The sequence below is a fragment of the Manis pentadactyla genome, chromosome 10 (assembly GCF_030020395.1).
Source record: "Manis pentadactyla isolate mManPen7 chromosome 10, mManPen7.hap1, whole genome shotgun sequence".
In the NCBI taxonomy this organism is placed as follows: domain Eukaryota; kingdom Metazoa; phylum Chordata; class Mammalia; order Pholidota; family Manidae; genus Manis; species Manis pentadactyla.
In genome coordinates, this window is record NC_080028.1 from 20,246,068 (window position 1) to 20,270,323 (window position 24,256).

The 24,256-nt window shown below is 34.0% G+C and overlaps 1 protein-coding gene across 3 annotated transcripts in view; it reads right to left on the reverse strand.

Annotated features, from left to right (window-relative positions):
- The window catches only part of SCYL2 (SCY1 like pseudokinase 2), an 87,367-nt gene that overhangs the window by 35,289 nt on the left and 27,822 nt on the right, over positions 1 to 24,256 (reverse strand). For all 3 annotated transcript variants that reach the window (XM_036891202.2, XM_036891201.2, XM_057486479.1), the window contains exons 3-4: positions 10,778 to 10,935; positions 6,596 to 6,740 (exon numbers count right to left, since the gene is read on the reverse strand). In XM_036891202.2, the coding sequence (XP_036747097.1) occupies positions 6,596 to 6,740; positions 10,778 to 10,935 (303 nt within the window). The remainder of the gene's footprint in view (positions 1 to 6,595; positions 6,741 to 10,777; positions 10,936 to 24,256) is intronic.

Sequence of the window (24,256 nt, forward strand, 5' to 3'; positions counted from 1 at the left end):
AATAAATATGAGAGATGCCCTCACAAAAAAAAAAAAAAAAAAAAAAAAAGTACAGACTTCCAATGGTAAAATAAATAAGTAACCGGGATGTAATGTATAGCATAAGGAATACAGTCAAGATATTGTAACAGCTTGGTAGGGTGATAGCTGGAACCTCGAATTATATATATAAATGTTCTACCACTGTGTTGTACACTTGAAACTAATGTAATGTAATACTGTGCATCAACTACCCTTCAATAAAAAATAATTATTTAATAAAAAAAATAAAATAAATAAAAAAAAAATTAAAAAAATTTTCATTCCTTTTTAAGGCTGAAAAAAAAAATAAATAAAAATAAATAAATAAATGGAGGAAGTCACTTTTGACTCCACACCACTCCCACCTTCTATCACCACAGTCAGACATCAGGGCCTACTCAACTCTGCACGACTTCACTCCACACCTAGAGGCCTACCAGGTTTTTGACTTAAAAAAAATTTTTAGATTAGCATTAACTATTTCTTACATGCAAACACTATGCTAACCACTTATAAATTTATACATTTTATTCTGAAAATAACCCTACTTAGTAGGAATGTTTTCCCTATCCTTTGCCAAAATTCCATTCTCCTAGAATGATAGCTCTAAAATGAACATCAGACCAAGTAATTTGCCCTTCAGCTTACAATCCTTCAGTGTTCCCCAACAAGGCCTTTTACTATCTTTTCAGTTTCATTTTTGACAGTTCCCTGATATGCAACCTGCTATTCCTAACTGCCTGAATATTTATCCTTAGTGAATAGATCAATAAGCAACTAGGGGCTTAACATTTTTCAAATGAATGTCCAATTTTAATATCTTTAAGCCCATGAAATCCATGTAAGATTTACATTTTTTAAAATGCTAATTCTCTAAATATGATTTATAAAATATGCAGTTTTTCAAGTCCATAAAGACGTTGCTAGCTTTATAAGAAAAAACTTGCTTTTATTTTATTTATACAATAAATATCATATATTTCAGGCAATAATTTGGTAAGTGCTTTTACATAATTACCTCAGTTAATCTCTAGAACCATTTTATTGCTGGGAGAAAAACATTCAGCTGCTTATTACAAAGCTACAGTAATCAAAACTGTGTGGTACTGGCATAAACACAGACATATAAACCAAAGGAATAGAATAGGGAGGCCAGAAATAAATTCAAACATATATGGCCAAATGATTTTCAACAAAAGTACAAAAACCATTCAATGGGAAAAGGACACAAGTTGCAACAAAGGGTGCTGGGAAACTTGATACCCCTATGCAAAACAATTAAGTTGGACCCTTACTTTAAACCATGTATTAAACATTAACTAAAAATGGATTAAACATCTAAATGAAAGACATAAAAATGAGACTCGAAGAAGGAAACATCACATTTCGAAAAGCTTCATAACACTGGATTTAGCAGTAAGTTCTTGGATATGACACCAAACGCAGAGGTAACAAAAGAAAAAATACAAAGGTTGGTTATGTCAAAATAAAAAACTTATATGCATCATAGGACAAAACCAACAGTGTGAAAAGGCAACCCAGACAATGGGAGAAAATATTTGTAATTCATACTAATACCCAGAATATATAAAGAACTCACACAACTCAACAACAAAAAAACAAACACCTGAAGAAATGGGTGAAGTACTTGATAGACATTACTGAAAAGGTGCTTAAAATTCACTACCCATTAAGGAAATGCAAATCAAAACAAAAACAATATACTATCCCACTCTCATTAGGATGGTTACTATCAAAAACCTTCTAGAAAGTAACAAATGTTGGTGAGGATTTGGAGAAAACAGAACCCTTTTGTACTACTGGCAGAAATGTAAAATGGTGTAGCCATTATGGAAACAGTATGTCAGTTACTCAAAATATTAAAAATAAAATTACCATATGATCTAGCAATTCAACTTCTGGATATATGAATGAATGAACTGAATTGATAAAAGGGTATGAAGACATATTTGTACACCCATGTTATGGTGAACAAGAGATGGAAGAAACCAAAGTGTCACTGATGAATGAATAAACAATGTGGTAAATACATGGGATGGAATATTATGCAGCCTTAAAAAGGAAAACAATTCTGACATGTTACAACATAGATGAACCTTGAAGACATTATGCTAAGTGAAATAAACCAGTCACAAAAGGAAAAATACAGTATGATTCCACTTACATGAGGTACCTAGTCAAATTTGTACAGGCAGAAAAGCAGAATGGCGGCTGCCAAGGGCTGGGAAGTTATTGTTTAATGGGTACAGCTTCATTTTTGCAAGATAAAAATAATTCTGGATAAGGATGGTGGTATGGTTGCATAACAATATAAATACATTTAATGCCACTGAATTATACATATAAAATGGTTAAAAAGGTAAATATTATGTGTATTTTACCACAATTTTAAAATATTATATGCTAAGATAATAAGTTAAGCCAGAGACTAGGATAAAATACTTGTAAATCATGAATCTAACAAAGGACTTGTATCCACAATACATAAAGAAGCTTCAAAACTCAGTAGTAGAAAACAAACAACCCATTCAAAAAATTGGCAAAAGAACTGAACAATTTACCAGAAAAAATATTCAGATGGTATGAGGCAAAGACATCACAAAAAAAGAAAATTACAGACCAATATCCCTGATGAACATAGATGCAAAAATACTCAACAAAATGTTAGCAAACCAAATTCAAAAATACATGAAAAAGATCATCCATCATGATCAAATAGGATTTATTACAGGGATGCACGGATGGTACAATATTCAAAAATCCATCTGTATAATCCACTACATCAACAAAAAAGACTAAAATCACATGACCTTTCCATAGATGCTGAAAAAGCATTTGACAAAATTCAACATCCATTCATGATAAAAACTCTCAACAAAATGGGTACAGAAGGCAAGTACACCTCAACATAATAAAGGCCATATATGACAAACCCACAGCCACAAACACACTTAACAGTGAAAAGCTTTCAGCTTTTTCTCTAAGATAGGGAACAAGACAAGGATGCCCACTCTCCCCACTTTTATTCAACATAGTACTAGAGGTATTAGCCACGGCAATCAGAGAACACAAAGAAATAACAGGCATCCAGATTGGCAGGGAAGAAATTAAACTGTCACTGTTTGCAGATGCCATGATATTGTACATAAAAAACCCTAAAGAATCCACTACAAAAATACTGTAACTAATATCTGAATTCAGCAAAATTAAAGGATACAAAATGAATACAAAGAAATCTGTTGTATTTCTATATACTAACAATGAATTAGCACAAAGAGAAATCAGGAAACAATTCCATTCACCATTGCATCAAAAAGAACAAAATATCTAGGAATAAACCTAACCAAGGAAGTGAAAGACCTATTACCTTAAAAACTACAAGACACTCTTGAGAGAAATCTCAAAAACACCAATAAATGAAAATATATCTTATGCTCATGGATAGGGAGAATTAATACTGTCAAAATGGCCATCCTGCCTAAAGCAATCTACAGATTCAATGCAATCCCTATCAAAATACTGACAGCATTCATCAATGAACTAAAACAAATTGTTCTAAAATTCATACAGAGATACAAAAGACCCCAAAGAGCCAAAGCAATCCTGACAAAGAAGAAGAAAGCTGGGGGGCTTACGCTTCCCAACTTCAAGCTCTACTACAAAGCCACTGTAACCAAGACAATTTGGTACTGGCACAGGAACAGACCCATAGACCAATGGAACAGAACAGAGACTCCAGACATTAACCCAACCATATATGGTCAATTAAGGAGCCTTGGACATACAATGGGGTAATGACAGCCTCTTCAACAGGTGGTGTTGGCAAAACTGGACAGCTATATGTAAGATAATGAAACTGGATTACTGTCTAACCCCATACACAAAAGTAAACTTGAAATGGATCAAAGACCTGAATGTAAGTCATGAAACCATAAAACTCTTAGAAGACAACATAGGCACAAATATCTTGAATATAAACATGAGCAACTTTTTCATGAACATATCTCCTCGAGCAAGGGAAACAAAAGCAAAAATGAACAAGTGATACTACATCAAACTAAAAAGCTTCTGTATAGCAACGGACACCATCAGTAGAACAAAAAGGCATCCTACAGTATGGGAGAATATATTTATAAATGACATATCTGATAAGGGTTAACATCCGAACTCACACACCTCAACATCTAAAAAGAAAATAACCCAATTAAAAAATGGGTGGAAGATATGAACAGACAATTCTCCAAAGAAATTCAGATGGTCAACAGGCACATGAAAAGATGCTCCACATCGCTAATTATCAGGGAAATGCAAATTAAAACCACAATGAGATATCACCTCACACCAGTTAATATGGCCAACATCCAAAAGACAAGGAACAACAAAATCTGGTGAGGATGCGGAGAAAGGGGAACCCTCCTACACTGTTGGTGGGAATGTAAATTAGTTCAACCATTGTGGACAGCAATATGGAAGTTCCTCAAAAAACTAAAAAATAGAAATATCATTTGACCTGGAATTCCACTCCCAGGAATTTACCCAGAGAAAACACGATCTCTGATTCAAAAAGACATGCACTCCTATGTTTACTGCTGCACTATTTACATTAGTCAAGACATGGAAGCAACCTAAGTGTCCATCAGTAGATGAATGTATAAAGATGTGGTACATATACACAATGGAATATTATTCAGTCATAGCAAATCCTACCATTTGCAACAACATGGATGGAGCTAGAGGGTATTATGCTCAGTGAAATAAGCCAGGCAGAGAAAGACAAGTACCAAATGATTTCACTCATCTGTGGAGTATAACAGCAAAGCAAAAACTGAAGGAACAAAACAGCAGCAGTCACAGAACCCAAGAATGGACTAGCGGTTACCAAAGAGAAAGATGTTAGGGACAGTGGGTGGGAAGGGATGGACAAGGGGATTAAGGGATATTACAATTAGCACACAAAAATATGGGGGAGACATGGGGAAGGCAGTATAGCACAGAGAAGACAAGTAGTGACTCTATAGCAACTTACTATGCTGATGGACAGTGACTGTAATGGGGTATGTGGTGGGGACTTGATAATAGGGGGGAATGTAGTAACTACAATGTTGCTCAGGTGAAACCTGAGCGTAAGATTGTATATCAATATGATACCTTAATATAAAATATATATGTGTGTATATATATATTCAGATGGTAAAGCAGCATACAAAATGGGTTCAACATCATTATTCATCAGAAAAATGCAAATTAAAACTCCGAGAAGATACCACTGCTTATCTATTAGAATGGCTAGAATTAAAAGACCACTCTTACCAAGTTTTGGCAAAGATGTGGAAAAAATGGAACTGTCATATATGGGAATGTTTATGTAAAATGGTATTACCACTTTGGAAAACAGTTGCCAGTTTCTTTAAAAAATGAAATACATGTGTGTGTGTGTGTGTGTATATATATATATGTATATATATATATATACATATATATATATACACTTGATGTAGACATTTTACTCCTAGGTATTTAATGAAGAATAATGAAAACCCATGTCCATACAAAATCTTGTACATGAAAGTACATACCAGTCTTACATACAATAGCTAAAAACAGGAAACCCAAATGTCCATCAATAGGTGACTGGAGAAACAAACTATGGTATAGCCACACAATGGACTACTATTCAATGATGAAAAAGTATTAATATGCACAACAATGAATCAATCTCAAAACAAATGGGTTGACTGAAATAAGCCAGGCCAAAAAAAAAGAATACATATTATATGATTCCACTTATAAAGTTCTACAAAATATAAACCAATTCATCATGACAGAAAGCAAGTCAGTGTTTTCCTGGGATGAGAGAAAAACAGCAAGTAGCAGGAGGGAAGCATTATAATGGGTATGAGTAAACTTTTGGGGGATCATGGATATGTGCATTATCTTGATTGTAATATGGCTTCATAGACATATATGTCAAACTTATAAAACTTATTTTTGAATATGTGAAGTTTATTATATGTCAATTAATACCTTAATAAAGCTGTTAAAGAAATAATAAATTAAATTATTTCAGTCCCCAAGGAACTAAGAATCTACTGTGTAAATTAATACAGCTGAAGATACTTTGGTAAGCAGGAAAAAGAAAATCAGAAAAAGTGGACATATACGACAAGGCTAAAATATCTCTTGACACCTATTAAATGATTTTGTTAAAGATGTAATTTTTTATTTTGTATTAAGTACTTTATTATTTCAACTTAATGTTTTATTTATGAAATGCATTCACAAGGTTTAAAACTCAAAAAAAAAAATCAAAAGAGAACCACTCCATCAGCAATCAGTAAGTACCCTTTTCCAATATTATGTTTCATATATCTAAAATATAATTTAAGCCTAACAATAAAATAAAGAAGAATTCTGGAACATAGAAATAATTCTTAAATTACACAAAATGATTGAAAGAAAGACTTACATAAAGTAGTTTATATGGTTAATAGGTTTGAAATAGCCATAAACAATTTTGAAGGAAAAAACTCATACAATGAATAAAAATACGTACCTGAAGCAAACCATACTTGGTTTCTACATCATAAAGCTTATAATCCTTAATGTCTGGAGATACAGAGGAAGGTATATTTTCCAAATTACCTAGAACATTGGCTAAGCTAGCAAAAACTGGTTCCGTACAAAATGCCAAGCAATCCCTGAAAAGAAAGAGTTACTTACAGTCATTTTTTCCATATTATCAAAATCAAATATACATAAGATATTAGCTGTTTTATTAAAATATCAACAAGTAGGTAGACTGTTGTAGATTTATTTTCAGCATTAATATAACACACTCAAACCAACAAAGCAAAGTCAGGAAGCTTTGTATTAATGCTATACTAGATTAACCACTCTTTTAAACTGCTGTAACAGTTGTGATACATCTTTAAAATTTAAAATCAGGAAATAAAACATTATCTCAACATACTTTTGAATTATACTCTTTACGGAAAACCAATGAATTAAAAATACTGCTATATTATACCTACAACATTATCCTTGTTTCTAAGGCTATAATGTTCATAATATGCTCAAAAGGAACCTGAAGATTTCCCACCCATGCCTCTGGAGAAAGAAAGAGGGATAATGCATAGCTCCAGGTCTCCCATAACTACTGCTATCAGAGCAGTTTTGTTTTTATTTTATATGCCATTTTGAAAGGTGTAACCATGTTTACATTTTTTTAATTGTTGTTCTTTGACATATAAGAACATTTATAAACACATAAAATGTTACAAATAAACATTCAATAAGGCTTACAGGGTGATGATCAAATGCTCAGGCTTTGGAGACAGACATATACCCAACTTCAAGTCCCAGCAACCCTATTCATTGACTTGGCGACTCTAGACACCAGGCTCTGAGCCTCACTTTGCCCATTTGTAAAATGATGATAAAAGATAACCTTGAAGGGTTACTGTGAAGATCAAATGAGATAATGAATGCAAAGTACACAGTACAGTGACTAGCATGTAAGCTCCGTAAATGTTTATTACTGCCATTATAATTAGCAACTGTTTGAGACTCAAGTCCTAACATTTATGCCTTGGGTTTGGGCTCTGGCAATGAAGAACACAAGGTATGTAGTAACAAAGCTAAAACAGGCATCTGTGCCTGGATAGTAACTGTTTAATGGCAAGTATGTCCTTTGCTGTTTCATCTGTCTGCAATACCTATGTAGCTTTTCTTTCACCTTGAACCCATTTTTCAAACGAAAGCATATGCAGAACCTCAGTATATATGAGATAAAGACAGAGCTGCTTAGGCTGAGAGAGTTACACAGTCCTGCCTGCTTAGTCATCATCACAGATGCTATCTTGTTCTTTACTCCCACACTAAGCTCATTAACACAGTAGACACTAGGCTTTCATTTGCTGAACTGTCCTGAGAGAAAACTGCTCAAATCTTTAAGTCTTTTCTATAGTTTTCTATCATTCTCAGGACTCATTTATTTTAGCAACTCTTATTCTTTTCCTCTCTGTGTCTTGATCCCCAAAACATCCCTGATTACATCAACATACATATGATTATTCTGGAAGCTTGAAGGCCTTACTATCTTTTACGAACATTCAATTCCACCATTATTATAGTCACATACCAGAAGAGCCATATCCTCTCTCAAGGACCACCTCCCCCAACCACAACTATTTACTAGCCATTTATCTCCTCCCTTTTACAACATTCACCAAATTTAGCTTCCCTGTATCTTCTCAACAAATACAAAGTATTTGGTCCTGACCATATATATTTGACTCCTTTCTTTCTTCCAACTACCTCAACAGTAAACTACTGCCCTTACTACACTTTACTGAGCAAACTCTTTTTAACCCTGTAGGAAAAATCACAGGTTTCTTTTACTCTGTTGTTCACGTCATAAGGGAAAGGGAAAAAATAGAAAGCCCAAGTCTTTATAAAATTACAGTAAAAAGTAACATAGTATACTTTAACCTTGTTCTTCTTACTTTTCAACATTTAAGAATATTCATTCATAGCTCTCTAACTGAATTCCTCATTTCATGATTCCCTTTGTCTACTACTCACCTATTAACCACTAAAAAAAAAAAAAAGTTCATCTGATATGATATGGTGACCGCTACCCCTCAACTTCACTTCACCTTAGTATATTAGTGATTAAACTATTCTCCTACAATTCCTTTGAGGACTTCCTATGGGACTTCATTCACATCATGAAGTCTTCTTTGCCAGGTTCCTTTGAATACATTTTCTAGCTTCCACACTGCATTCCACAGAAATTACTGAATACCATAACAACTCCAACTAGTCAAAAGTAATGGATTATTCTTAGACCTTCTTTCCTTCTTATTTGGGGATCCCCAGTGTTAATGGGTCCTTTCTTCCCTCCTCAGGCCTCCATGACATGTTGACAATTTTTCTCCTGCCATATGACAGTGATCCCTCCAGTTTCTTTTCCTGGCTGTTCTTTTCCCTCTACATTTCAAATTCTGTCCCCAGTACTTTTTTAAATCATGGTCTTGAAAAATTTTTTGCTTTCACGGTTTTAATTACAGCCTCTTTGTTACTCACCACTGTTTGCATCAGCAGCCCTGGGCTTTCATCTGCATTACTCTTCTAAAGCAGGTTTCTTTTGGATAATTCCAGGGTCATCTCCACAGTATTAATTCATTAGAAACTCTAAGTTATTTTTCCTTCCCTAAATTGTTCCTATTTCTGTCAATGTTACTGCAATTGTCACAACCTAACAATGAAGATACCTTAACTAATCTTTCAATTGTCTCTCTTCATGATCACCAATAAATCCAAAGTTCTACAGTATTTAAATCACTATAAAAGAAGCTGCAGGGACAGAGAAAAATATAAAAGATTGGTCCTTCTTCTCTCAAGAGACTTAAAATGTAATGACAAAATACAAGACATATTGATACAAGTTAAAATAACAAGATGGGCAGGGTTCTGATAGGTGACACTAGACACTGACAGAAAACACTCCAGAGGGAACAGCACAACCAAATAGTCAGGGAAGCTGAAGACAAGTGTGGCAAACAAAACTTAGTCCACTTTGGAATAAAGGGTTCACAATATTAAGGGTTACATAGAAGACAACACCTACAGTCTTCTGGGATTTTATTCATGAAAAGAAGGGCACCTATTTCTGGGTAGGCATAGTAAAAGAAAAAGGGAAGGGGGTGCTCAGGACAGGGTGCCATACTATGTAGCTTTAGTACATGTTTTTATCTTCATATAGTTCCTCTGTGTAACTGTGAGAAGTAAATGAGTTAATCAAATAAAATGTATTTTAGTACACTTTTCACAGGCAAATATTAGGTTTCCTCTTTAAGATTTAAAGAAAGGATCTTGTGCCTTTCAGGGAGGTGGGTTACTGAAGATTCCAAAGTAAGAATTATGCAAAAACCCAATATATAAAATAGATAAAAGTAAAACTGTCCTGGTTGAAGGGAGATGGAAAGCCTGGAACCCTGCCAGCTCTGGTTCCTCCAACCTGCCTGTTCCTCTCCTCGCCTTAGAATCCTAGGATCCACAGACCACAACTGGCAAAGCATTTGATTAAGATGATCTGAATTAAGAGTGGGGAATAGTTTGCTGAGTAGAAAAGAAAAAGGAATTAATTAGGGGCTATGAGTAATGCAGAAAAGGTTTATATACCTAGGGAATTTAAAAAGAATATTAAAAACACCACAGTCTTAAGAATTCAGTTCCTGTCATTCTTAGCAACAATGCCCAAGCTTATCCTTAGGAAAAGCAGATTGTAGAGTAAATGAGGGCTATGGACTGACATGCTGGGCACAGAAATTAAACGTGTAGAACAGTACCTGGAACACACACAAAAATAGCCCCCAAACACTGAATCAATGAAAAGGGGATAAGAAATTCTAGTGTATTAATAAAGACAGCTACTTTCAGGGAGGACTGTATTCTACTCTTCTCTTGCATCTTCCATTTGCCTAATGCAGTGCTGAGCATAGACTAAGCAAATACAGACTCATGGAAAATGTGAAGAAAGCTTTTATTAGTATTTCAAAAGGAGACATACACAGAATATGCAAATAAATTGTGGGAAATAACTAATTCTTAAGAACCCAACACTGCATTTACAAGAATTTTTCACCAACAGTATACTATGTAGACAGAATTCAAATACAAAGATTCTTAACTGTTCAGAAAGTCTCTTATGTAAGATTTTATAAAAATTTACCTGGATTCTTCTAAAGGATGCTGGACAGTAAGAAGCCGAGGGTGTCGTAGTCGAGTTAACTGTTGGACTCCTCGTTTAAGAGAATCAATGATTTGATCCTTTTCAAATTTTTGATATTTGTCAATCAGCTTTTTATCAAAGACAAAAACAGCAACCTCCTAGTAAAAGATTTGTGTAATTTAAATCAAGACCATGTAAAAGTAATAAAAACTTTGAGTGTCACAACAGTCTACAAACAGAAATAACTAAAAACTAATGCCAAGGAAATGTTAGCACCATTGTAATATTTTCTGATAATATGAAAAATGGTTTCTTCATGATTAGTAAATTTAAGTATTTTTAAAGGTATGAGACTCACCCTTCATCTAAGGAGAATACAGGAAAATCTTCATCTTTGAACTCTGGTATCAGAGGTACACATAAACTATGTGTAATGTGTTGTCCCTTAGGTAGTAATCTTTTAACCAGAATTCAAATAAAAGTTAAAATGTTTAAAAATTCAGAATGCTATTGATAACGACAACCTACAGTATACAACAATACCTTGAAATGCTTTTTGAAAGAAAAGTTGTCAGGGAGTGGTTGTTTTAAAATCCAATTTGTAAGCATCTTTTACATGTGAATAACCTATACTTTCTATCCTTCCACTCTATTCCAACTTGTTAAGGGCAATTAACTGGGCATGGTTACCAGTATAGGAAGCTGCTCCCCACCGCCTCTCTCTTTGAGATCACTCAGCTTCTTTTATACTACTAAATGCATACATCCTCCTGAACTATCTTCTTCCTTTCACTCTCTGTATGTATCCAAAGGAAAATAGTTCCCATCCAGTTTACTAATCTTAACAAATCAGTCAAAACATAGCCATACAGACAGCTGATACATAACCATGGTGTAAAACATCAGTGATGCTAGACCTCTATCATAAACGCAAAGAAATTTCATAAAGCTGGAAGCAAAATTAGCAAAGAATAAATGCTAGCCTTCCAAAATTCTTTGAAAGATTCTCAATGATTCTCAGAATTTCTATAAAAAGTCTCTTTCAAAAACCTCTAATTAAGCCACTACTCAACCATCAATATCTAAGACAGTTTCTTTCCATTTTATTCCTGTTCTCTAATTATTTTTGCTATGATTACTGGCTTTACAATAAGCCTGGCAACCTAATCACCTAATAGAGATTCACTGCAGAATTTCAAATCAATAAATTTTTGACACACAACTTAGTTTTAAGTTGGGGACTCTTTATATGTGTAAAAATGAGTCAAGGATTTTAGAGGTCTGTCTCTCTGAAAAGTGGTAATATAAGGGACTATTTAGTGCTCAATTTGAACATCTCACTCCCCAAATATTTATATACTTTTAGAAATTATTCCATTCCTCACAGCAACCCTATGAGACAAGTTATCATCCTCACCTCACAGATGAGGACATTGTGGAGAGATAAATGTCTTACGGAAGACTTCACATTTGATAAGATGAAAAGTCAAATTCAAATCCTGTCAGTCTAACTTTAGGGGTCACATTTGCAGCCACTACACCATCCTGTCTCCCCTGAAATAACAGAGGGCCAATAAATATGGAGGAACCCAGTAAAACATGACTTATGCCTTTAGGAAACAATATACATATACACACACACACACATTAACACACATATATCTATATATACACAGACACACATAATCTTAGTTCTTTTGATCACTATGACATACAGGACAACCAGGAGATAACAGCATTAGGTAATATTAATCTGAACTAAAAACAACCTGGAATGTGGCTGCAAATGTGACCCCTAAAGTTAGACTGACAGCATTTGAATTTGACTCTTCATCTTATCAAATGTGAGGTTCCTTTCTCACTATTCATGCACACAATCTTATTTTAGTAAGTGTTCTGCTATAACACATTTTATAAATGCATCTAGTTTAAATGTGTTCATTTCTTCAAGATGGTTTAAGTCTGTAAAAACAGATCATGTGAAATGGCTCCTGACCTCTCAGTTTCACCATTCTTTAAAAAAGGAATACTGAAGTTCATAAATTTAAAAAAACCACAAAATTCTTTTTTAGACAATCATTTATTTAGGTCAAGGAAAAAGATTCTGACATAAGCCAGAATAGTTATCAACCATTTTTTTTGTTGTTATCACTAATCTACAATTACATGAGGAACATTATGCTTACTAGACTCCCCCCATCATTAAGTAGTTATCAACCATTTAAAAAATATATTGTTTTGAAAAGATGGTGGCATGAGAGATGAGACAGAGAACTCCTCCAAAACCACATATAATATGAAAATAGAGTTAATACAATTAATCCTAAAAGAGCAACAGGAAAGAAGGCTGCACCAGACTGCATACACCTGAAGAACAGAGCAGACCTCACGAAGCAGGGCACCAGTGCCGCTCCCCTATGAACCCTAACATCACTCCAGGGGCTGAGCAGCTACAGAGACTAGAGCTTCTGGCACTAGAGGGCGCCACATACAAATATGAAACATCAAAGGAACCTGGTTCAAGCCAAAATCTCAGAAACACTGGAAAAAGGGCCAAATGAAACTGAACTCACCAATCTGAAAGAGAGTTCAAAATAAAAATCATAAACATGCTCATGGAATGACAGAAAAATATTCAAGAACTCAGGGTAGAATTTAGGACATAGATTCAATCATTAAGAAATTCTATATCTGAAATGAAACATACAATGGAGGGATTTAAAAGCAGATTAGATGTAGTAGAAGACACGGTAAATGGAACAGAAATTAGAGGAGAGGAATACAAAGAAGCTGAGCACAGAGAGAAGAAAGGATCTCTAGGAATTAAAGAATATTGAGAGAACTGTGTAAACAATCCAAATGGAACACTATTCACATTATAGGGGTACCAGAAGAAGAAGAGAGAGAAAAAGGGATAGAAAGTGTCTTTGAGAAGGTAATTGCTGAAAAATTCCCCAATCTAGGGAAGGAGATAATCTCTCAGACCATAAAGATCCACAGATCTCCCAACACAAGGGACCCAAGGAAGACAACACCAACACATATAGTAATTAAAACGGCAAAGATCAAGGATAAGGAGAGACTGTTAAAAGCAGCTAGAGAGAGAAAAAGATCACATACAAAGGGAAACCCATCAGGCCATCACCAGAATTCTCAGCAGAAACCTTACAGGCCAGAAGGGAGTAGCCTGATATATTTACTGCAATGGAACAGAATGGCTTCAAACCGAGAATACTCTAACCAGCAAGATTATCATTTAAATATGAAGGAGGGGTTAAACAATTTTCAGTTAAGCAAAAGCCGAGAGAGAATTTACCTCCCACAAACTACCTCTACAGTGCATTTTGGAGGGACTGCTATAGATGGAACTATTCCTAAGGCTAAATAGCTGTCACCTGGGAAAATAAAACCACAGCAAAGAAACTAGAACAATTAATTACTAAGCAGATATAAAATCAAATCAACTACCCCCAAAGTCAATCAAGGGATAGATAGACAAAGAATACAGAATATGATACCTACTATATAAAGAATGAAGAAGGAAGAAAAAGGAGAGAAAAAAAAGAACCTTTACATTGTGTTTGTAATAGCACACTAACTGAGTTAAATTAGACTGTTAGATATTAAGGGAATTACCCTTGAACCTTTGGTAACCATGAATCTAAAGCCTGCAATGGTAATAAGTACAAACCTATCAATAATCACCCTAAACGTAAATGGTCTGAATGCATGAATCAAAAGATATAGAGTCACTGAATAGAATAAAAAAAGACCCATCTATATGCTGCCTACAAGAGGCTCACTTCAAACTCAAAAGACATACACAGACTGAAAGTAAAGGGATGGAAACAGATATTTCATGTAACAAATAAGGAGAAAAAAGCAGGAGTTGCAGTACTTGTGTCAGACAAAATAGACTTCAAAACAAAGAAAGCCACAAGAGATAAAGAAGGACATTACATAATGATAAAGGGGTCAGTCCAACAAGAGGATATAACTATTATAAATATCTATGCTCCCAACATAGGATCACCTACATATGTGAAATGAATACTAAGAATTAAAGGGGGAAATAGAATGCAACGCATTCATTTTAGGAGACTTCAACACACCACCCACTCCAAAGGACAGATCAACCAGACAGAATTTAAGTAAGGACACAGAAGCACTGAACAACACACTAGAACAGAAGGACCTAACAGACATCTACAGAACTCTACACCCAAAAGCAGCAGGATACACATTCTTCTCAAATGCACATGGAACATTTTCAAGAATAAATCATATACTAGGACACAAAAAGAACCTCAGTAAATTTAAAAAGATTGAAATTGTACCAACCAGCTTCTCAGACCACAAAGGTATGAAACTAGAAATAAATTACACAAAGTAAACAAAAATGCTCACAAACACATGGAGACTTAACATGCTCCTAAATAATCAATGGATCAATGACTAAATAAAAACAGAGATCAAGCAATATACGGAGACAAATGACAACAAAGATTCAATACTACAAAAATCCATGAGACACAGCAAAGGCCATGCTAAGAGAGAAGTATATACAGGCCCTCCTAAGGAAAGAAGAAAAATCCCATATGAGCAGTCTAAATTCACAATTAGAGAAACTAGAAAAAGAACAACAAAGGAGGCCCAAGGTCAGCAGAAGGAGGGATATAATAAAGATTAGAGCAGAAATAAATAAAATTGAGAGAATAAAACAATAGAAAGAATCAATGAAAGCAGGATCTGGTTCTTTGAGAAAATAAACAAAATAGATAAAACCCTAGTCAGACTTATCAAGAAAAAGAGTCTACACACATAAACAGAATCAGAAATGGAAAGGAAAAATCACTACAGACACACATAAATACAAAGAATTATGAGAGAATACTATGACAAATTATATTCTGACAAATGGAATAACCTAGAAGAAATGGACAACTTTCTAGAAAAACACAATCTTCCAAGGCTGACCCAGGAAGAAACAGAGTATCTGAAAAGCAATTACCAGCAAGGACATTAAACTGGTAATCAAAAAACTACCTAAGAACAAAATTCCTGTACCAGATGGTCTCACTGCTGAATTTTATCAAACATTTAGTGAATACCTAATACCCATCCTCCATAAAGTTTTCCAAAAAGTAGAAGAGGAGGGCATACTCCCAAACTCATTCTATGAGGCCAGCATCACTCTAATACCAAAACCAGGCAAAGACACCACAAAAGAAGAAAATCACAGACCAATATCCCTGATGAACAGACATAGAAATACTCAACAAAATATTAGCAAACAGAATTAAAAAATACACCAAAAAGATCATCCATCATGACCAAGTAGGATTTATTCCAGGGATGCAAGGATGGTACAATATTCAAAAATACATCAACATCATCCACCACATCAAAAAGAAGGACAAAAACCACATGATCATCTCCATAAATGCTGAAAAAGCATCCAACAAAATTCAACATCCATTCATGATAAAAATCTCAACAAAATGGGTATAGAGGGCAAAAACCTCAACATAATAAAGGCCTTATATGACAAACCCATAGCCAACATCATACTTAACAGCGAGAAGGTGAAAGCTTTTCCTTTAAGATCAGGAACAAGACAAGGATGCTCACTCTCTCCACTTTTTTTCAATATAGTTCTGGAGGTCCTAGCCACGGCAATCAGAATACGCAAAGAAATAAAAGGCATCCAGATTGGTAAGGAAGAAGTTAAACTGTCCCTGTTTGCAGATGACATGATATTGTACATAAAAAAGCCTAAAGAATCCACTCCAAAACTACTAGAACTAATATCTGAATTCAGCAAAGTTGCAGGATACAAAATTAATACACAGAAATCTGTTGCATTTCTATACACTAAAGATGAACTAGCAGAAAAAGAGAAATCAGGAAAACAATTCCATTCAAAATTGCATCAAAAAGAATAAAACACCTAGGAATAAACCTAACGAAGGAAGTGAAAGACCTATACTCTGAAAACTGGAAGACATTCATGAGAGAAATTAAAGAAGATACCAATAAATGGAAATACATCCTGTGCTCATGGAGAGGAAGAATTAATATTGTGAAAATGGTCATCCTGCCAAGAGCAATCTAGAGAATCAATGCAATCCCTATCAAAATACCAACAGCATTCTTCAACAAACTGAGCAAATAGTTCTAAAATTCATATGGAACCACAAAAGACCCTGATTAGCCAAAGCAATCCTGAGAAGGAATAATAAAACTGGGGGGATTACGCTCCCTGACTTCAAGCTCTACTACAAAGCCACAGTAATCAGGACAATTTGGTACTGGCAAAAGAACAGACCCATAGACCAATGGAATAGACTAGAGAGCCCAGATATAAACCCAATGATATATGGTCAATTAAGATAAGATAAAAGAGCCATGGATATACAATAGGGAAATGACAGCGTTTTCAACAACCGGTGTTAGCAAAATTGGACAGCTACATGCAAGAGAATGAAACTGGATTATTGTCTAACAGAAAAGTCTCGGAACAACAAATGCTGGCAAGGATGGGGAGAAAGAGGAGCCCTCTTACACTGCTGGTGGGAAGGTAAGCTAGTTCAACCATTGTGGAAAGCAACATGGAGGTTCCTCAAAAAACTAATAATAGAAATACCATTTGACCTGGGAATTCCACTCCTAGGAATTTACCCAAAGAAAACAACTTCTCAGATTCAAAAAGACATATGCACTCCAATGTTTATTGCAGCACTATTTACTATAGCCAAGATATGGAAGCAACCTAAGTGTCCATCAGTAGATGAATGGATAAAGAAGATGTGGTACATATACACAATGGAATACTATTCAGTCATAAGAAAGAAACAAATCCTACCATTTGCAACAACTTGGATGGAGCTAGAGGGTATTATGCTCAGTGAAATAAGTCAGGCAAAGAAAGACAAATACCAAATGATTTCCTTCATTTGTGGAGTATAACAATGAAACAAAACTGAAGGAACAATACAGCAGCAGACTCACAGACTCCAAGAAGGGACTAATGGTTACCAAAAGGGATGGGTGTGGGAGGGGTGGGTGGGGAGGGAGGGAGAAGGGGATTGTGGGGTATCATAATTGGTGCACATGATGTGTGTGGGGTCATGGGGAAGAGAGTGTAACTCAAAAAAGACAAATAGGGACTCTGTGGCATCTTACTACACTGATGGACAGTGACTGCAATGGGGTATGGGAGTGGACTCGATAATAAGAGTGAATGTAATAACCACATTGTTTTTCTTCATAAGAGTCTATATCAATGATACCTTAATAAAAAAATTTAAAAAAATTTTTTTTCAATGAGTAAATGAACTCATTTCAATAAAGTTGTGACTAATTAACCTGTTACAGTCTCATTCTGACTTCCTAAGGGAAAACTCTTATCTGGCACTTCAAAACTTACCATCAGAATAGACTATCATCTAGTTTCTAATTTATTTCCTTCTACTTCATTATACTATCTCACTCTGTTAACACATCACTTGCATAAAAATCCTGTCACTTCACACGTATTACAACTTCTTAAAGGAAGAAACCATGCCTTGTGTCTTTGTATCCACCACAGTATCTATACCTAGAAGACACTCAGATGTATATTTGTCTGCTGGTAGTCAATAAAGATAAGCTAGAAGCTTTTCATTGTCATCTCGAATTAAAATGTGTTAAATTTTCAGGAAAATGTTCAAGTATACAGAAAAGCGAGTGAGTGCAATTATCCAAAACAAATCATCCAAATCAAATAATTTAAGATTCAACAACTGCTAATTCTAATTAAAATTTGGGGCTTTTTTTAATACAAAAATTACTCAAACTAAAAGAGAGCAGTATTTGGCATTCTATTGTCTGTTTATTTACTATATATTCTTTAAAATACATTGGTAAAAAAAATTCCCCAATAAAAGGTATTTTTTTCTCAATGGTTTATGTTTAAAACAAAAAGGCAACAAAATCATTAAAAACTTTTATTTGTCAAGGTAGAGGCTATACTTTTTGATATAGACCTAATTTGTAATTTTTAAAAGCTACTTTGCTTACTACAAAGTTGAAGTCTCACTCAAACAAGATAGTTTGAGTAATAAAATCTAAGTTAATGTATACCAGTGTGTCTAGGATTCCCTAAGAGCTATGATGGCATCCACTAACTTATCCCTCAGAGCCATGAGACATGGTTTTTGAAGCACAGGCATTCCTCGTGATCTCTACTTTATAAGCCTTTCATAGCTGGCCAGTGGTGACTGCCAAGTAGCATAATCATCATTTTTCATATGATGTAAGGATAATATTCCTGCTCAAAATGATAAAAATCTAAATTTTTTAGATCAATTTAAATAGAAGTTGATTTTTAAGAAAACTGAAAGGTGTTAAGGTGATTTTTGAGGCAACCTTAAAATTACTAGAGACAGTCTATGATCATTTTTGATCTAAGCAACTTGACTAGGACATTCTGCTTTCCTTTATTTAAAACTTTTATTGTAATTTATTTCTAATAATTTAAATATGTTATCCCTGGGGGTCGTGGTGCCCTCATCCAACCTAGACTAAATAAATCAACAAGCAGGAAGCAAGATTATCTGTCACATTAAAAACTTAAAATATTTATATACTTGGCATTTGTTGAGAGTATGCAGTTAGACATTTAATACAGTGAATTGCTATTTTGTGCATAACTTTTTATTTAGGTACAGCTGTGGAAAGATTAAAAAGTCATGAGTGTGATAGCTTCTCTTTCCATTAAATGTCTATGCGATGATTTTCAGCAAATAATGTGTATAATTTTTCTAAGTCTTCGTTTGCCCCATGTAATGTTTGTTCTAATTAAATTAAAATTATTTGTATGCCTGTTGAACCCAATAATAGTAAAAAAAAGAGTTGTGGACTTTTACAATGTAATCGTTGTAGTTCTTAAAAAGTATTTTTCATACTTAAGTTTTTACCAACGAAATACATTGTGTGAGATTTGCTTAAAAGCAATACAGTGGAAAAGCGGAGGAGAGTGGGAGGTAATTGATGAAACAAAATTGGTCATGAGTTGGTCACTGCTAAATGGAGTCATCAAATTATTTTCTCTACTGTGTATGTTTGAAATTTTCTGTAATAAAAAAGTTGACACTTTAAAAAGATTTAAAAAATAAAAATAATAATTTAAATATGCCTTTGTCTAAACAACATTAGTAAGCCTCACACCTACATACTGGCATCTGACTAACATGATGTAGATTTTGCAGTAAGGAAGGGACTGTGTCAAAGCCTACATTTGGTAGAATGGATAAAACATGAACAGTTAAATATTTATTATGTAATTTAAAAAATCAATGTTCATTTTCCTCATAGGTACAGACATTTAACTAGAGGTGTCATTAAGTTCGTAACATAGTCAGGGCACAAGAAACAGGCCAATGAATATGACTTTTAAGCCAAAATAATACTGAAGCTGTCCTATTTACAAAAACAAAAAAAGGCCTATTCCAAAACTGGATAAATAAGATTATAATAAATGTGAGACACTAGAATACTACTAATAGATGTTAAGTTAAATCTATTGAAGAGAGTGGTTACAATATTAAAACTTGTGTCAAATAAACAGAAATAAATAGAGAGCTAAGTAGTAATATGTAATAGCCCAAGAATGAGGCAAAGTTTATATATAAACATAAACACACAAATTTTTAAAAACATCTTTCCCCAAAATAAATCCCTTAACTTGACATAGGAGAGTTAAAAGAAATTTCATTAGCCTTCTACTTCAACAGAAGTAAAAAGTAGGTTAACAAGTGGGAAACAAACTCGTATGTATGTAGTTCCTTTATTACAAATTCAACATATTAGCAGCCTTGATAGTTACAACATTCCTATCTAACAGATAAAGTGATGGTATTTCAATTTTTAAAGGACATATACACATGAAGCAAACATTTCTCACCATATAGTTTGGCAAAAAAAATTAATGACTTGCTTAAACAAAGTATAATTTAAAAATTACAAAACTAACAAAATACAATCAAGGACATCTGTCTCAGAAATATCTCTCAAATATTCTGTAAAGAAGAAGTAATAATATGTTTGAAAATAGTGTGTATGTTTAGATAATCATTTTAATCCCAAACATAGCTACTCTATATAGAAAGACTAAGTCAGTTACAAAGCTACAACAGAAACACAGCAGTATCAACTCTACCCAGCCATTACTATCAGGCATTATAAAAGTTCAGAGAGTAGGGGGAAATGGGTTATATCTCACTGAATTTCAAAAAGTAAAGGCTTTCACAGGGATGGTAGGAGAATGGAGAATACAGCTAATAATTCTGAAACATCATTCTGTGTTGACAGACAATAACTGCACTAGTTGGGGTAAGGACTTAATAATGTGTGTAACTGCTGAACCACTGTGTTGTATACTTGAAACCAATATAATATTGTATACTTCAATTAAAAAAAATGAAAGACCCTCTGCTCAGAATGTCTAAAATTAAAGAGTAACAATAAAAAAGGTTTGGCAGTGATGTGAAGAAACTGTAACTACTGGTGGAAGTATACACTGATACAATCACTCTGGAAAAACTCGCATTGAGCACACATACACTATTACCTAGCAATTCCATATCTAGGTAATGTGTCACACATGCCAACAGCATGTGTAAAGAATGCTGATAGTAGTACTCTATACCTAACTGCAAAGAAAACCTGCTATGCTTAACAACAAAGATATATCTCAGCAACATACATTTAAGGAAAAGGAGCCAAACACTGGAGTACATAACATGATTCCACTTTAAAAAGTTCAAAAACAGGCGAAATCATTCTGAAGTCTCAAAGGACAAGATATTAGTTACTCCTGGGTGGGTGGGGAGGGAGGTAATGACTAAGAAGAGACGTGAATTTTAGCAGCGTTTCTTTGACCTGGAAGTTAGTTACACAAGTGTGTTCACTGTGAACATTCATCAAGTTGTACAACCATGATTTGTACACTATTCTGTACAAGTTCTTAAAAATAAGTGTATATTTAAAAAGTTAAATGGACAAAACTTTTATTCCCTAAATGTTGTCTTGAAATGTCTTATAAAATTTCTAGAGATTCTACAAAAGATAATGATTACGAACTAAGAGCTGCTTCTAAGTAAACCATCACAAAAACCTAAATAGTACAAGAGCCCAAATAGCTTCAAAAGCTAATAAGCTATAATTAAAGATCTATCCATTTCAACATGTTTACATGTACTTAAGTTTATCCAAATAGTAACTTTAAAATATCTTAATGGCTTATTTTATATACAAAACCAGCCTAAGAACTTTACTTTACTGCAAAAAATCAACTGTACACTTATCTTGAAGACTCTTAGGAATTCTTAATTTCACTTTCACAAATGATTCACTGTCAAGTGTTTCTTTAGTGAATGTCCTCCAGAAACAATAAAAACCAACAGAAATTGGCTTTTGCAAGCATAAAGCCAAAATATTAACAGAAATGTTCAATCAGGTATAATGAAGTTACCAGGCACACAAGTAAATTTTTATTTTACCAAATCTTTTTCTTTACCTTGCTGCATTCCAAGTTTCACAAATATGTACTTTTTTTCACATGTTTTCTGTAGGTGCTATTATTGACTATTCTTCCCAGAGGACTTCAAACATTTCGGTCAAAAAGTTAAAAGTTGTACATGATCTGAAATTTTTAATTCATCATGTACTAATAACCCTAGGAATTTGAAATACCCTCGGAAAAAATATACAGATAACCTTTAAAAGTGTGTGCAAACCCTAAACAACTACTTATACATGTATTCTTTTAATTTGGAAATATTGTGTTTCCGGGTGTAGTTTTTGGGAGCAAGGTTATATTACAGATACTTTTCTTGCAGACCATTAAAAAATAAAATAAAATGGTGAGAAAGAGAACAAGATGTAAACTTTAACTATGATGGCTTAAATATTACTTTTTTTATTTCACTGTCATGCAGCTATAGAAATCACTTCCACATTTTTAACTATTAAAACTAGGTATGAGAATCTCTTAGCCCAATGTCCCTACCCGATGTTTATCTCAAAGTCAAAGTCAAATTTAAGATAATATATTCTGCTGTAAAATACAACTACACTCAGGTATACTATATGCTAGATCAAAAAAGGCTGAGAGAGTAAGGCCCTCAGTCTCAATGCCCCTTTATGAGGGAAAAATATGAACTCTAAGAAGTGTATCCATTTCCATTATTGTTTTCCCAATTTCTCTAAGACTAGCATTGTCCAATAAAACTTCCTGTGATGATAGAAAGTTCTATATGTGCATTGTCCAATATGGTCATACTAGCCACATGTGGCCATGGGGTAATTAAAATGTGCCTAGTGCAATTAAGAAACTGAATTTAATTTTTAATTAATTGAAATAGCCATATGTAGCTTGTGGCTGCCATACTGGGCAGCACAGATCTAGATTATCTATTTTGTATGAGTCTCTTTTAATAAAAATGAAGCAACTGAAAAATTACAACTTTTCAATTAAGAAAGAAATTAAAATAAGGCTTCAATGCCAAGGTGGTTAGAGACTTCACACTATTCCTTAAGGCAGTAGCCTGTAGTCCAGGCAGGATACTCACTTCTAACCTCTGAAGTCTGAAAGATGCAAATAAATAAAATTCAAAACCATATCTACAGAGAGAACTAATATATTCCAAAACCATCTTTTTCCTCAAAGCAATAAGTTCAAGGAAAAAAAAGGAATATAGTAAAGTTTCCTCAGAGAACCCAGTTCCAGCAGCCAGCAGTTGAGAACTACTTTATTATATTATACAATATCTCATCAATTAAATATCATTTGTGCCTGGTTCTCATGTTCTATGAGCAGCTCCAACATTACCAGAGGATTTCAGATAAACACACACACCTAGAACTCTTGGTTTGTGCTTAACTCTTGGTTAAGCAACATCCATAAAAATAATGCAAAACTTAGTAAATTTACTGTTCTTTCATTTTCCCCTTTTATAATTGATCTGTAAAAGCTATTTGTGCTAGTGTTGGAGATTGGTCATTTACATAAATTCATGGCTTCATTAATAGCATTTTAAGAGGTCAATACTCAAGAAACCACTTACTTTTGGATGAGCTCTTGGTGAATTGAAAGAAAAAACAATGTTCAAAAGTAACAAATCAATCAGAATTTAAGATACAGATCAACTTTGGACTTCCAACCAAATGGCAATAAAAATAAGATTTACAGATCAGGTACAAACCACATACCAGAAATCTAACACAAGACCAAGAGTTCTATTCATGAAAGAATAACCAAAGCCAATGTATTCTTTAATGTATTTGTTTGGGAAATAAGCTAACCTTGGAAAAGTCACAAATAATGCACGCCCACAACTGTATGATTGTGATAGTCATTGGAAAATATGTGTAATAAAGCTCATACACTTTACAATCCTTATGTGTCACTTAAAGGGAAGTAAAAGTACTTTTGAA